This window comes from Eumetopias jubatus, unplaced genomic scaffold, assembly GCF_037043125.1.
Source record: "Eumetopias jubatus isolate StellerSeaLion01/CBP00866 unplaced genomic scaffold, mEumJub1_p1.0 scaffold_12, whole genome shotgun sequence".
NCBI lineage: Eukaryota > Metazoa > Chordata > Mammalia > Carnivora > Otariidae > Eumetopias > Eumetopias jubatus.
Window position 1 is genome coordinate 7,441,543 of NW_028274818.1, and position 13,554 is coordinate 7,455,096.

The 13,554-nt window shown below is 41.1% G+C and overlaps 1 protein-coding gene across 1 annotated transcript in view; it reads left to right on the forward strand.

Annotated features, from left to right (window-relative positions):
• NUF2 (NUF2 component of NDC80 kinetochore complex) overlaps positions 1-9,133 on the forward strand; it is a 37,104-nt gene extending 27,971 nt beyond the window's left edge. Inside the window, exon 14 of the mRNA XM_028104745.1 lies at positions 8,742-9,133. Coding sequence (XP_027960546.1) covers positions 8,742-8,876 — 135 coding nt within the window. The 3' untranslated portion in view covers positions 8,877-9,133. The remainder of the gene's footprint in view (positions 1-8,741) is intronic.
• Positions 9,134-13,554: the final 4,421 nt, after the last annotated feature.

Here is a 13,554-nt window from a genome sequence, read left to right on the forward strand (position 1 = left end):
TATCTGCAAAGACTGGGAGTTTGGCTTCTTTGCCGATTTGGATGCCTTTTATTTTGTTTTGTTCTCTGCTGTGGCTAGGACTTCTAATACTATGTTGAATAGCAGTGGTGATAGTGGACATCCCTGCCGTGTTCCTGACCTTAGGGGGAAAGCTCTCAGTTTTTCCCCATTGAGAATGATATTCGCTGTAGGTTTTTCATAGATGGCTTTTATGATATTGAGGTATGTACCCTCTATCCCTATACTCTGAAGAGTTTTGATCAAGAAAGGATGCTGTACTTTGTCAAATGCTTTTTCTGAATCTATTGAGAGGATCATATGGTTCTTGTTCTTTCTTTTGTTAATGTGTTGTATCACGTTGATTGATTTGCGGATGTTGAACCAACCTTGCAGCTGAGGGATAAATCCCACTTGGTCGTGGTGAATAATCCTTTTAATGTACTGTTGGATCCTATTGGCTAGTATTTTGCTGAGAATTTTTGCATCCATGTTCATCAGGGATACTGGTCTGTAATTCTCCTTTTGGATGGGGTCTTTGTCTGGTTTGGGGATCAAGGTAATGGTGGCCTCATAAAACGCGTTTGGACGTTTTCCTTCCATTTCTATTTTTTGGAACAGTTTCAGAAGAATAGCTATTAATTCTTCTTTAAATGTTTGGTAGAATCCCCCTGGGAAGCCATCTGGCCCTGGGCTTTTGTTTGTTGGGAGAGTTTTGATGACTGCTTCAATTTCCTTAGTGTTATAGGTCTGTTCAGGTTTTCCATTTCTTCCTGGTTCAGTTTTGGTAGTTGATACATCTCTAGGAATGCATCCATTTCTTCCAGGTTATCTAATTTGCTGCCATAGAGTGGCTCATAATATGTTCTTATAATTGTTTGTATGTCTTTGGTGTTGGTTGTGATCTCTCCTCTTTCATTTATGATTTTGTTGATTTGGGTCATTTCTCTTTTCTTTTTGGTAAGTCTGGCCAGGGGCTTATCAATCTTGTTAATTCTTTCAAAGAACCAGCTCCTAGTTTTGTTGATCTGTTCTACTGTTCTTTTGGTTTCTATTTCATTGATTTCTGCTCTGATCTTTATTATTTCTCTTCTCCTGCTGGGGTTTAGGCTTTATTTGCTGTTCTTTCGCCAGCTCCTTTAGGTGTAGGGTTAGGTTGTGTATTTGAGACCTTTCTTGTTTCTTGAGAAAGGCTTGTATTGCTATAGACTTTCCTCTTAGGACTACCTTTGCCGTATCCCAAGGATTTTGAACAGTTGTGTTTTCATTTTCATTGGTTTCCATGATTTTTTTAAATTCTTCTTTAATTTCCTGGTTGACCCATTCATTCTTTAGTAGGATGCTCTTTAGCCTCCATGTATTTGAGTTCTTTGAGACTTTCCTCTTGTGATTGAGTTCTAGTTTCAAAGCATTGTGGTCTGAAAATATGCAGGGAATAATCCCAATCTTTGGTACTGGTTGAGACCTGATTTGTGACCCAGGATGTCATCTATTCTGGAGAATGTTCCATGGGCACTAGAGAAGAATGTGTATTCCGTTGCTTTGGGATGGAATGTTCTGAATATGTCTGTGAAGTCCATTTGGTCCAGTGTGTCATTTAAAGTCTTTATTTCCTTGTTAATCTTTTGCTTAGATGATCTGTTCATTTCAGTGAGGGGTGTGTTAAAGTCCCCCACTATTATTGTATAGTTGTTGATTTGTTTCTTTGCTTTTGTTATTAATTGCCTTATATAATTGGCTGCTCCCAGTTAGGGGCATAGATATTTACAATTGTTAGATCTTCTTGTTGGATAGACCCTTTAAGTATGATATAGTGTCCTTCCTCATCTCTTATTACAGTCTTTGGTTTAAAATCTAATTTGTCTGATATAAGGATTGCCACCCCAGCTTTCTTTTGGTGTCCATTAGCATGGTAAATGGTTTTCCACCCCCTCACTTTCAATCTGTGGGTTTCTTTGGGTCTAAAATGAGTCTCTTGCGGACAGCATATGGATGGGTCTTGTTTTTTTATACAATCTGATAGCCTGTGTCTTTTGATTGGGGCATTTAGCCCATTTACGTTCAGGGTAACTATGGAAAGATATGAATTTAGTGCCATTGTACTGCCTGTAAGGTGACTGTTACTGTATATTGTCTGTGTTCCTTTCTGGTCTATGCTGCTTTTAGGCTCTCTCTTTGCTTAGAGGACCCCTTTCAAGATTTTTTTTAGGGCTGCTTTCGTGTTTGCAAATTCCTTTGTTTTTGTTTGTCCTGGAAGTTTTTTATCTCTCCTTCTATTTTCAATGACAGCCTAGGTGGATATAGTATTTTTGGCTGCACATTTTTCTCATTTAGTGCTCTGAGTATATCATGCCAGTCCTTTCTGGCCTGCCAGGTCTCTGTGGATAGATCTGTTGCCAATCTAATGTTTCTACCACTGTAGGTTACAGATCTCTTCTCCTGAGCTGCTCTCAGGATTTTCTCTTTGTCTCTGAGACTCGTAAGTTTTTCTATTAGATGTCAGGGTGTTGACCTATTTTTATTGATCTTGAGCAGGGTTCTCTGTGCCTCCTGGATTTTGATGCCTGTTTCCTTCGCCAAATTAGGGATGTTCTCTGCTATAATTTGCTCCAGTATACCTTCTGCCCCTCTCTCTCTTCTTCTTCTGGGATCCCAATTGTTCTAATATTGTTTCTTCTTATGGTATCGCTTATCTCTCGAATTCTGCTTCATGATCCAGTAGTTGTTTATCTCTCTTTTTCTCAGCTTCTTTATTTTCCATCATTTGGTCTTCTATATCACTGATTCTCTCTTCTGCCTCATTTGTCCCAGCAGTCAGTGCCCCCATTTTTGAGTGCACCTCATTAATAGCCTTTTAGATTTCAATTTGGTTAGATTTTAGTTTTTTTAATTCTCCAGAGAGGGTTTCTCTAATAACTTCCATTCATTTTTCAAGCCCAGCTAGTGTCTTTAAAATCATGATTCTGAACTCTAGGTCCAACATCGTACTAATGTCTGCATTGAATAGGTCCCTGACAGACGGTACTAGCTCTTGATCTTTTTGTTGAGGTGATTTTTTCCATCTTGTTGTTTTGTCCGGAGGAGAATAGATGAATGAGAGAACAAAATGCTAACAGGGTAACATCCCCAGAAAATATACTCTAAACAAATCAGAAAAGACCTGAAGCTGGGGGAAAAGAAAGGGAAAGAAAGAAAAAAGAAAAAGGGGGAAAAAGAAGAAAAAGAAAAGATAAAAACAAGCAAAACAGAACAAAAAAAAAAACCAGAATATGATCAAATATCTAGCTGTTGCATAGATCAGTGCCACCCACTAGATTTTAGGTGTATTTTGGTCTGTTAGAAGAAAGTACCTCCCAAAATTTTAAAGAAAGAAAAACTTATATATGTACAAAAATAAGGGTTGATATGATGAAGGGATGGAATATGAATGTAAAGTTGAAAATTATAAAAAATTTTATAAAAGCAATTGATAAGAAGTTGTTTGAAAAAAGAAAGAAGAGGATTTAAAAAAAAAAAGGGAGAGGATGTGATCAGGCAGGAGACTGGAACAAAGCCATACACTGGAGATTTAGGGTATATTTTGATCTGTTAGAAGAAACTGTATCTCAAAATTTTAAAGAGAGAACAACTCACATATATATGCCAAAAATAAGGTAACTACTATGAAGGGATAGAATATGACTCTAACAATGAAAAATAAAAATGTTTTTTAAAAAAGGGATTGATAAGATGTTGGTTGAAAAAGGGAAAAAGAAAAATTCAAAAAAAGAAACAGTTAAAAAATTAACTTTGAAAAACTAATGAATCATGGTAAAATAGCCATGAATTCTATGTGCAGTATTCCCCTAGCGCTGGAGTTCTCCCGTTCTCCTTGATCGGTAAACTTGGTCTTGGCTTGCTGGCTGTTCGTGCTGATCTTCTGGGGGAGGGGCCTGTTGCCGTGGTTCCCAAATGTCTTTGCCGGAGGCGGAATTGCCCCGCCCTTGTCGGTCTGGGCTAAGTAATCTGCTCGGGTTTGCTCTCAGGAGCTTTCATTCCCGGCAAGCTTTTCGTACGGCTTTGGAGGACGAGAGTGAAAATGGTGGCCTCCCAATCTATGCCTGGAGGAGGCGAGAACTCGGGGCCCCGCTCCTCAGTGCGCCCCCAGAGAAAAGCAGTGAATCACTCCCGTGTCCCCGGTCTCCGGCCGCACTCCGTGCTCACCCGGCCTGTGACCGAGAGTTTCTATCTCTGGCACCCGACCCCATGTGGAGTCTCCAAACCCAGCAGATCCCTGCGGTGCGCTCCCGCGCCGCTCCTCCCTGGGGAGGAAGGGGAGTCTCCCCGGCTCTGCCGCTTGTTGGGTCCCTGCTGGAGGAGCAGTGGCCCGACTGGGCCGCGGATCACAGTTTATGGCCACCCCGAGCTGCGAGCCCGCGCCTCGGCTCCGTCTCTGCAGCCGGCTTCCCCGCTCTGATACCTGGGAGCTCTGCCGCACTCAGGCACCCCCAGTCTTTCTGTGACCCCGAGGGTCCTGAGACCACACTGTCCCGCGAGGGTTCCACCTCCCGCTTAGCCACTGGAGCGACGTCCCTCAGGGGAGCTGACTTCTAAAAGTTCCGATTTTGTGCTCCGCGGCTCTACCACTTGCCAGAAGCCGCCCACGGAGGCCCCCTCCCCCGCCATCTATCCTCCCGAATATCGCCTCAGAGTCACTTCTCCACAGTCCTACCTTCCAGTAAGTGGTCACTTTTTTGTCCAGAGAGTTTTTGTTATTCTTTTCTTCAATCTCCTGTTGAGTTCATAGGTGTTCAGAATGGTTTGATCCCTATCCAGCTGAATTCCTGAGACCAGATGAAATCCAGGTCTCCTACTCCTCCGCCATCTTCCTTCACATCCCTTTTTTCATTAAATATTCTTTCCCAGAGATCCTTATCTCTGCTGCTTTCAGTTAACACCTTTATTTAGATCGGTTTCTAAATCGGTGTCCTGTTCTGTCATCCCATCCCTGCTCCTTAGTGGAGCTGCCCGCTCGCTGTTTTCAGTGGGCTCACTTATCACAACAAAAATAACATTTATAGAATGATTTGCTTCCAGCATCTCTCCTCCTCACTGTCTCTCTCCTTCTCTGCTGCCTGTCTCTCTTTCCCTTTTACTCCATTTCTTCCCAAATTTCTTCTTATGCTTTGATGGCATCATCATTTTTCCATCACAAGGAGTTGAAAGTTTGGACTTTGTGTAGATAATCCTGACATCCAGACAAGCACCTGGTTAGTGTTCGGATTTTTTTAAACGTCATTGATACTGTTCATCACAACCCCTTTCTCCTCTGCTTTTATCACCTAATTTTGTAATGCTTATGGATTGTGGCAAAAACTTGCTAAATTTCTTCCTTGACTTAAGATTCTCTGCATCAGATCTGCCCTGAATACTAAGTACTGCCAAATTTATCCTGCTAAACTATCCCTGTTGCTATACTTTCCTGCTTAAAACGGGAGCTCCCGGTTTCCCTGTGGTGCATTCCCTCAGTGCGTTGTTCACCTATGGCCTGTGCATTTTCTGGGTGCCAGGGGCACCACCTGACTTGGAGTCAGTAGTGCATAAGGAAGGCACGATCCGTGCCTTCTAGACTTTTAAAGCTTTAGATCTAAGCTAATCATTTCAGTTACTTACAATTTACTAAAAGTATAGTCTCTGATTCCTGTGACATATCTTCGATCTCTCTCCTCTCTCAAATACTACTATAGTGCTTTTAGTTGATTCCAGAGAATCTGGATTTGTGCTGTCCAGTGGGTAGCTACTGGCAACACATGCCTATTTATATTTCTATTTAAATTAATTATAATGAAATAATATTTAAAATTTAAAATATTTAAAATATAGTACAAAATTTAGCCATCCTTTAAGTGCCTGGTATCCAGTCTGGTCTGGATTATATGTTCCTTCAGGGTAGAAAGCACATCTGCATTTTCTAGTGTACTTATGCACTGTGCTACTTCTAGAAGGTACTCAGTAATGTATTTTGTTGATGCATTAAATATGTACTTGTTGGGTAATGATTGGCTGTAAAACCCCATTATATACAATTGAACCTTGAACAACCCAGGGACTCAGGGTGCCAACCGCATGCAGTTGAAATTCCACATGTAACTTCTTACTTGCTAAAACCTTAACTACTAATAGCCTGCTGTTGACTTATAGCCTACTGGTAAAATAAAGAGCCAATTAACACGTGTTCTGTATGCTATATATATTGTGTACTGTATTCTTACATTATGTAGGCCAGAGAAAAGAAAATGTTAGGAAGAAAATCATGAGGAAGAGAAAATACATTTACAATCCCATACTGTATAAAAATCTGTGTATAAGTGGACCCGTGCAGTTCAAACCCATGTTGGTCAAGGGTCAACTGCTCTCTTCAGTTTATCTGATGTAAAAGTGAGACAGTTCCCTGGACCAGTGCTGGCCAGTAGGACTTTCTGCAGTGATGGGGATGCTCTTCTGTCCTGTTCTGTACGGTAGCCACTGGGTCCCTGTGTCTGTGCAGCAGCTGACGTGTGGTTAGTACAGCCCAGGAGCCCGGAGGTATTTAAATGTCAGTTTTCTAGCCACAGGCACCTGGTGGTTACCTCACAGACACCACAGAACCAGACTTTGAATTTAAAAATGTTTCACTTTAGTGAAGTCATCACCGTAAGATGTACTTATTTTGTGGATTAGATGTGGATTAATTAGATTCTAAAGTTCCACTTGGATGCAGAATCTAATTGGAAACTGAAATAGCATTTGTGAGGGCTGTGCTTGTTGCCATTAACATCCTCTGAGGGTTGCCTTGTTACTTCAGATGTGTGCTTGCTGCCTTCCGTTGATGTGCCCCGGAGTGGACTTTTTTTTTTTTTTTTTTTAAGTAGGCTCCATATCCAGCATGGAGCCCAACTTGGGGCTCGAACTCATGACCCTGAGATCAAGACCTGAGCTGAGATCAAGAGTCGGATGCTCAACCCCCACCCCGAGCCACCCAGGCGCCCCTGGAATGGGCTTTAACGTGCCATTTATGGTGGCTCTCCCTGCAGGGTTTGGTTCCTCCATGAGAGTCTTTGTTCTTGGAAGGAAATGGTTTCTTTAGGTGTGTTGAAGTGGTTGGTTCAGATATTTAGATTGTGTATCTTTATTTAACCACACTTAGTCTTTTTTTTTTTTTTTTAAGATTTTATTTATTTGACAGAGAGAGACAGCGAGAGAAGGAACACAAGCAGGGGGAGTGGGAGAAGGAGAAGCAGGCTTCCCGCGGAGCAGGGAGCCTGATGCAGGGCTTGATCCCAGGACCCTGGGATCATGACCTGAGCCAAAGGCAGACGCTTAATGACTGAGCCACCCAGGCGCCCCAACCACACTTAGTCTTAATAGTTTCTTATGAGTACTTTCTTTCTACCAAATTTATTCAGCTTCCTTTTTAGTAAGAATAAATATACACTTCTATGGAACTAGGAAGTTAAACTGATCTATAGCTGCTGAATGTGCTGAGTTTTTTTTTTAAATGGTGTTTACACAAGCTAGCAACTAATTTCACCTTGTTTTTCCTTTAAGATTGAAGAGATAAACCTTTCAAAAATGTTTGATTTATTTTCTTAATGATTCGTATTCCATCATAGTTGTAGTAATTTGATGCCCAGTTAGATCTTAGAAATCTAAATAGACTCTTCTATTTTTGTATTAGGATTTAATAAATATCTGTGTTTGGTTTTGGAAAGTGTTTAGCCTTAAGCATCTGTTTATATTCACTGAATCTTGAGCAGTAGTTCTCAAACTTGCATAGATGACAGAGTCTGGAAGTAGTTTCATTCTTTTTTGAAACACTATGAATTGTAATATATTAAATTATCATCTGTATAGTTTGTTCAAAATCAGATAGTATCTACACTAAAATTTAAATTAAGGTAAGTAGTACCAAACTATAGGTTTAAGAAAAATTTAATGGCAGGGATGATTAAAATGAGAACATTATACCCATTTACTACTTCTTCCTCCCATTGGAAGAGAACTGCTGTTTTATTTCAGTGATGAAAAACCATCAACTTAGAATACCACTTCTTCTTGTGTCTGGATTTGAGAATTGTTTTATTCAAGAAAAATGAATAATACAAGGATCAAAATTGCACTGGATGAGTATGAGTGTTTGCAGGCCAACTGGCTTCTTTTATTATTTTATTCCATCTCTAAACATTGTTCTCTCATTTTTTCTTAATTCTTAGCACATCCACATATGTTTATATGAAAACTCATTATTGCTTATAGTAGAATTACCCGATAAGTTTATTAAAGTGTCTCTAACGTGTGTATTTTTCAGTCGTACAGATGACTTAGGAAATCGGTTGACCTATCTTTCATTGGTGATCGGGGCCAGACACAGAGGGTCTAGTTGTCTGGAGTAACCCAGGGACTTGCCTGGAGATGAAAAGCTCCAAAGTAAAAGCTTGTCCTTGGCAATTACAAATACATTCTTCACATCTTTGAATCCAAGTCTTTGTTACATGTCTCTCTGCTCTGTTCTTTCTAAGCAGCAGACCTCTTTGATGTGTCTGTTCCGCCTAATGAAGGAATGTTTAAAACGAGTAGGTACGTGTGTGTGTGCACGGGTGTGCGCATGAGATCATTTAGGCTTTAAAATATTATTAATATTAACGAGATGGTTGGAATTCTTGTAACTCTTATCAGTTTAGGTTGATGCACGGGATAATTCTTACTCCATTTCATTTTCCGCTTAGGAAATATTTCTGAGTTTGAAGGCTGCTTTGGAGAAATACCATGAAGGCATTGAAAAGGCCACAGAGGACTGTGGTGCTCAGTTAGAGCAGAAGACAGGTGAACTGAAGAAGAGGATGTTCAGGACATCGGCCTGATGGACACAGTCACTTGGCTTCCTATAAACAGCTCACCGCCTTCATTTTACCTTTGGAAAGGGAACAGTTAAATTGAAGTCAACAGAAGTATCAGAAGCAACACATAATATTCTATTCCTCTCATAGGTTGTTACTTTGTAAGATAATGCATTTAATGTAAACTTTTCTTAACTTATAATTCGAATAACTTGTGTAGTGATTCATGTCTCTGCCCCTTGTAAGTAGTTGGAATAAAACCAAAATAGGTGCATTTGAAAGATGTACTTTTTCTTTTGTTTTCCTGGCTGTTGGTGCTTTGTTTGTGGACATCAGGGGGTGTAGTATTTCTGATCATTGTGGTTGGGATCTCATTTGATCCTCACTTGGGCAACTCTGGGTGCAATTTTTTTTTTTAAGATTTTATTTATTTATTTGACAGAGACACAGCAAGAGAGGGAACACAAGCAGAGGGATAGGAAGAGGCAGAAGGAAAAGCAGATTCCCTGCTGAGCAGGGAGCCCGATGCGGGACTCGATCCCAGGACCCTGGGATCACGACCTGAGCCGAAGGCAGACGCTTAACAACTGAGCCACCCAGGCGCCCCTGGGTGCATATTTTTATTACTGCTTTATGGGTGAAGTAACCATGAGGGTACTGAGATCAAACAGCTGAGCCAGAATTTGGGCGGCGCTCTGTAGGGTGCTGGAGTCTGGAATGTTCCCCCTATACCACACTTTCTAATGTGATCATTTGAAAGAAAGTTTGAGTGTGGGCTTCGGCCCTTGATCCTCAGCTTCTTACTCCTGTTTGAAAACTTGTATCTACACCCACAGCTCCAATCACAATGGAGACATCCATGCAACTTTTACTACATTATGTACATTTAATTACATTTTGCTTATTTCTCCTGAATTTCACACTTGCATGTCCAATAGTCAGTAGACGTTTTTAACCTTTTGGCATTCTGGCCGAGCCTAATGGACCCTCTCAAAATAATGTTTTTCGTGCATGAAGTAAAACACAGGATTGCAAGGGGAACCGATGAGATTCAAATAAGATTATCAAAATGTTTAACACATGTTCTGCTAAATAGTATCGCTAACTACACATAGTTGGAACCCCTCCATTTTCCCTCTTGTGTACCTCACTCCTTTTTTTTTTTCTAAATATTTTTTATTTATTTATTTGACAGATAGCACAGGTAGGCAGAGGGGCAGACAGAGGGAAAAGGAGAAGCAGGCTCCCCGCTGAGCAGGGAGCCCGATGCGGGGCTCGATCCAGGACCCTGGGATCATGACCTGAGCTGAAGGCAGTCGCTTAACCGACTGAGCCACCCAGGCACCCCTCACTCCTTTTTTATAACATTTAGTTAGCAAGAACTGTGGATCAATGTACACAACTCAGCTTCTCACATCTTCCCTTGTGCTGCAGTTTGCATTGTCCTTTCCTACCTGAGAAGCTTGTGATGACCACCTCACCAGGCTCCTGGTCTCTACGCACCCCTACCCCCACAGGCATCTGGGCGTTCTAAACTTGCAAGTTAGATTATGTCAATGATTTGCACAGTTCTTTTGGATATTCAAACTGCTGCTGGGGTGCCATGGTGACCTCACAGGGGAACCATGGAATAGTTGAAATTTGCAAGGGAAGCATAGAGATGGTGACTTTCTATTCGACACCACTGCAAACTGCTAGCCCAATGTAGCTCAGTTTCAAAGTTAGATCCCACTGCATTCCTTTCAATGATAACATCTTGATGAAGTGGGTTTCTGGCCTTTGCTGTGATAATAAGTGTCACATTCTCATGGAATAAGAAATGAGGGTGGTGATGTCCAATCTGACTGCAAAGTTTGAGAACTTGGGCACTGTCCAGTAGGTACACACATCCAATTAATAATTGGTTATTTAAGGGTAGAATAAAAATACTTAAAGTTTTTGTGTTATTCTTCCTAAACACACATTGTTAGAACAGAAATGCCCAAGAAGTTGTTTTAATCTAACTACTTAATAATGGACCCGTTAAGTGTTTGTCGTTTTTTTGGCCAAGGGGCACAGTGAAAGAATTTCCGAAACAGAAAGGGCTTCATGAACTGAGAACCTCATGGGACCTCTCACTTAAGGACAAAGTAACTGTGCCTGAGTTTTAAGACCCATCTTAATCCAGACTCCTGCCTTGTCTCTTGCCGCTTCTCGTCAGAGCTTTATCCTGGAGTGATCCCGGGCACATCACACCTGCATGCGTTTGTACCTGTTTCCTCCCTTAGCTTCTGTTTTTCCTTTGTATGTTCAACTGGAAAACACTCATTTTTCAAGTCTCAATCCAAACTACAGCTGAAATGCCCTTTTAAACTTTGTCAGGTTTTCCTTTATGTCTGTTATGATTTTCATTAATTTATATCACTAATTTTTTACACATCTTCACTTGCTAGACTTTCTTGAGGCTGTGTCTCTCTCTGTTGTTTTTTTCCTCTCTCTCTCCCTCTCCCATACTTCTAGGATAGCGTAGAGCTGGGCACCTGGTAGTCACTTATTCTGTTTCCTTAAGGAACTGCCATTTTTCTCTCCCGTGACCAAATAATTTGTCCATTGAGGTCAGGTTTATCTAAATCCAGCAAGAAACTTGTATCTTCCATGCATTTTTTTTCACACCAAACCACTAGTTTGCTAGCTTCACTCTCCCTTCCCAGACATAAAAAATCCACCTTCAAGAAGCCCTCAGTATAATCCACATTAAAATCTATGTTTGGCTGTTTCAATTGAAGACTACATTACAAAATTTGAGATTTTTTTTTTCCCCAAAGCCTCCTTGAATATATTTGACTTCCTTGGGCTGTGTAGCATTTTAAAGTGTATTAACAGAACAACGACTGCTCTGAAGGAAGGAAAGAGCAGTGTGTGTATGTGACATAGGCTGAGGCCTGATCTCGAAGGAAATTCTGCCCATATTTAGACTCTAGGCATCTTTTATGAGTCCAGCTATATGTCGCTATATGTAGAGCAAATATAATTTCAAATTGAACTGGCATATTTCAAGGAGCTAATCCATTTTATGACAAAGCAAGGGAAATTGAAATATGTACCTTGCAGGCTGAAGTTAATACATCTGATTTTAGCTTAACGGGATGTTTCCTATTTTTAGTAAGACCAGAAAAGTTTTATATGAAATTCCATTTCAAATTCAGGGCCCGCCACCGACTTCAATTAAGTTGGCTCTCTCCCTTTGATTGAGACTGGCCTCTCATCTTCCTACCGGTATTGCCACCAGGGGGCATAACATAGCTTGCATGACCAATGCCGGAATAACCCGATTTTAAGATCTGAAAGCTGAAAAATTTAAAGTGATAGTTACAACTCGAAAAAAGCATCAGAAGGAACCCGGAGACAATCTATTTAGAGTCAAAATAGGTTCTAAACAGTAACTTAAGATTATTTAAAAGTCTGCTTACAAGGATGACTCAACACAAAGCTCCGATTTCTGACCCTATTTTATTATCTTTTTAAGATTATTTTATCTAAATAATCCTCCTAGTGCTTGGTTGCTGGATTTCCAGCTCAGATTTCATGCAACTCTTAAAACTGAATTTTCCCGAGACAAGAATTTGAGATACCCCATACAAAGATTAGCAAGTCACTTAGGAAAAGAAGCTCAAAGACTGGCATTGAGGACTCTGGGGGACAACCTTTTTTCTGATAAGATGATAAAGTCAGTCTCTACCACCGCATCGTCCTCTAATCCATTCATACTGCCACCCCATAGATCTCCCTTTGGAGGTCCCCTTTAGTCATCTGTTCCCCACTGCTCTACGAATCTTTGCTGCTCACCTCACCATTTCGGGAACAGTCCGTTGTCCTCTTTGAAGAACAATGTTGCAATGGAGGGAGTTCAGTGTAGCGCAGCAGTCCTCAGACTGTGGGAGTGTAACATTTGCCTGGGGTACTTGTCACACATGCCTTGATGTGGTGGGTCTCGGGGAACCTACACTTGAAACAAGCACACTAAGTGACTCTTACAGCACTGATCCTCAGGGATCACTTTAAGAAGTGCTGCTATGTGATTAAGAGCATTGGCATCAGAATCAGCCCTCACATTACTTACTTTATTATAAAATGGCAATAGTAACTACATCTCTAGCTTGTAAGGACTGAGGGAGTTTGGGAAGACAATTAGCACAGAGCCTGCCACATAGCAAATATTCCAGGGATAGCAGGTGCCATTATAGATATAACTGTTAGTACACTGCTCCGGGGACCAATCTGATGCGCTTTCTACCTTCCGCACTACCTCGACTGCAATCTTTTACACTTACTTGGTGATGAATGAGTAAATGTTCGCTGAATTAAAGGATCTAGTCTGCTTGATCACAATGGGCACAAGACCTCAAAATAAACAGTTCATAGGGAAAAACATTAGCTTTGTACTTTTAGTGCAAAGAACAAAGATCACGACACTTTCACCTTACCAGGGAAAAGCAGCAGGTACATTCATAGAAAAGGTGCAAACTTCCCTTGGCTCCACAGGGTGTCGCTGCTGGCTCTTCTTTCCAGGTTGAGCAGAGGTAAGGAAGGCATTAGCAGGTCTCAGACCTCACTGAAATCACCTGGATGCTCCACCAGCTTACGGCTCCGGCTCCGGCTCCGGAGTTTCTGATTCAGAAGGGCTGGGGTGGGCCTCTGGAATGTGCCTTTCAGTCAAGTTCCC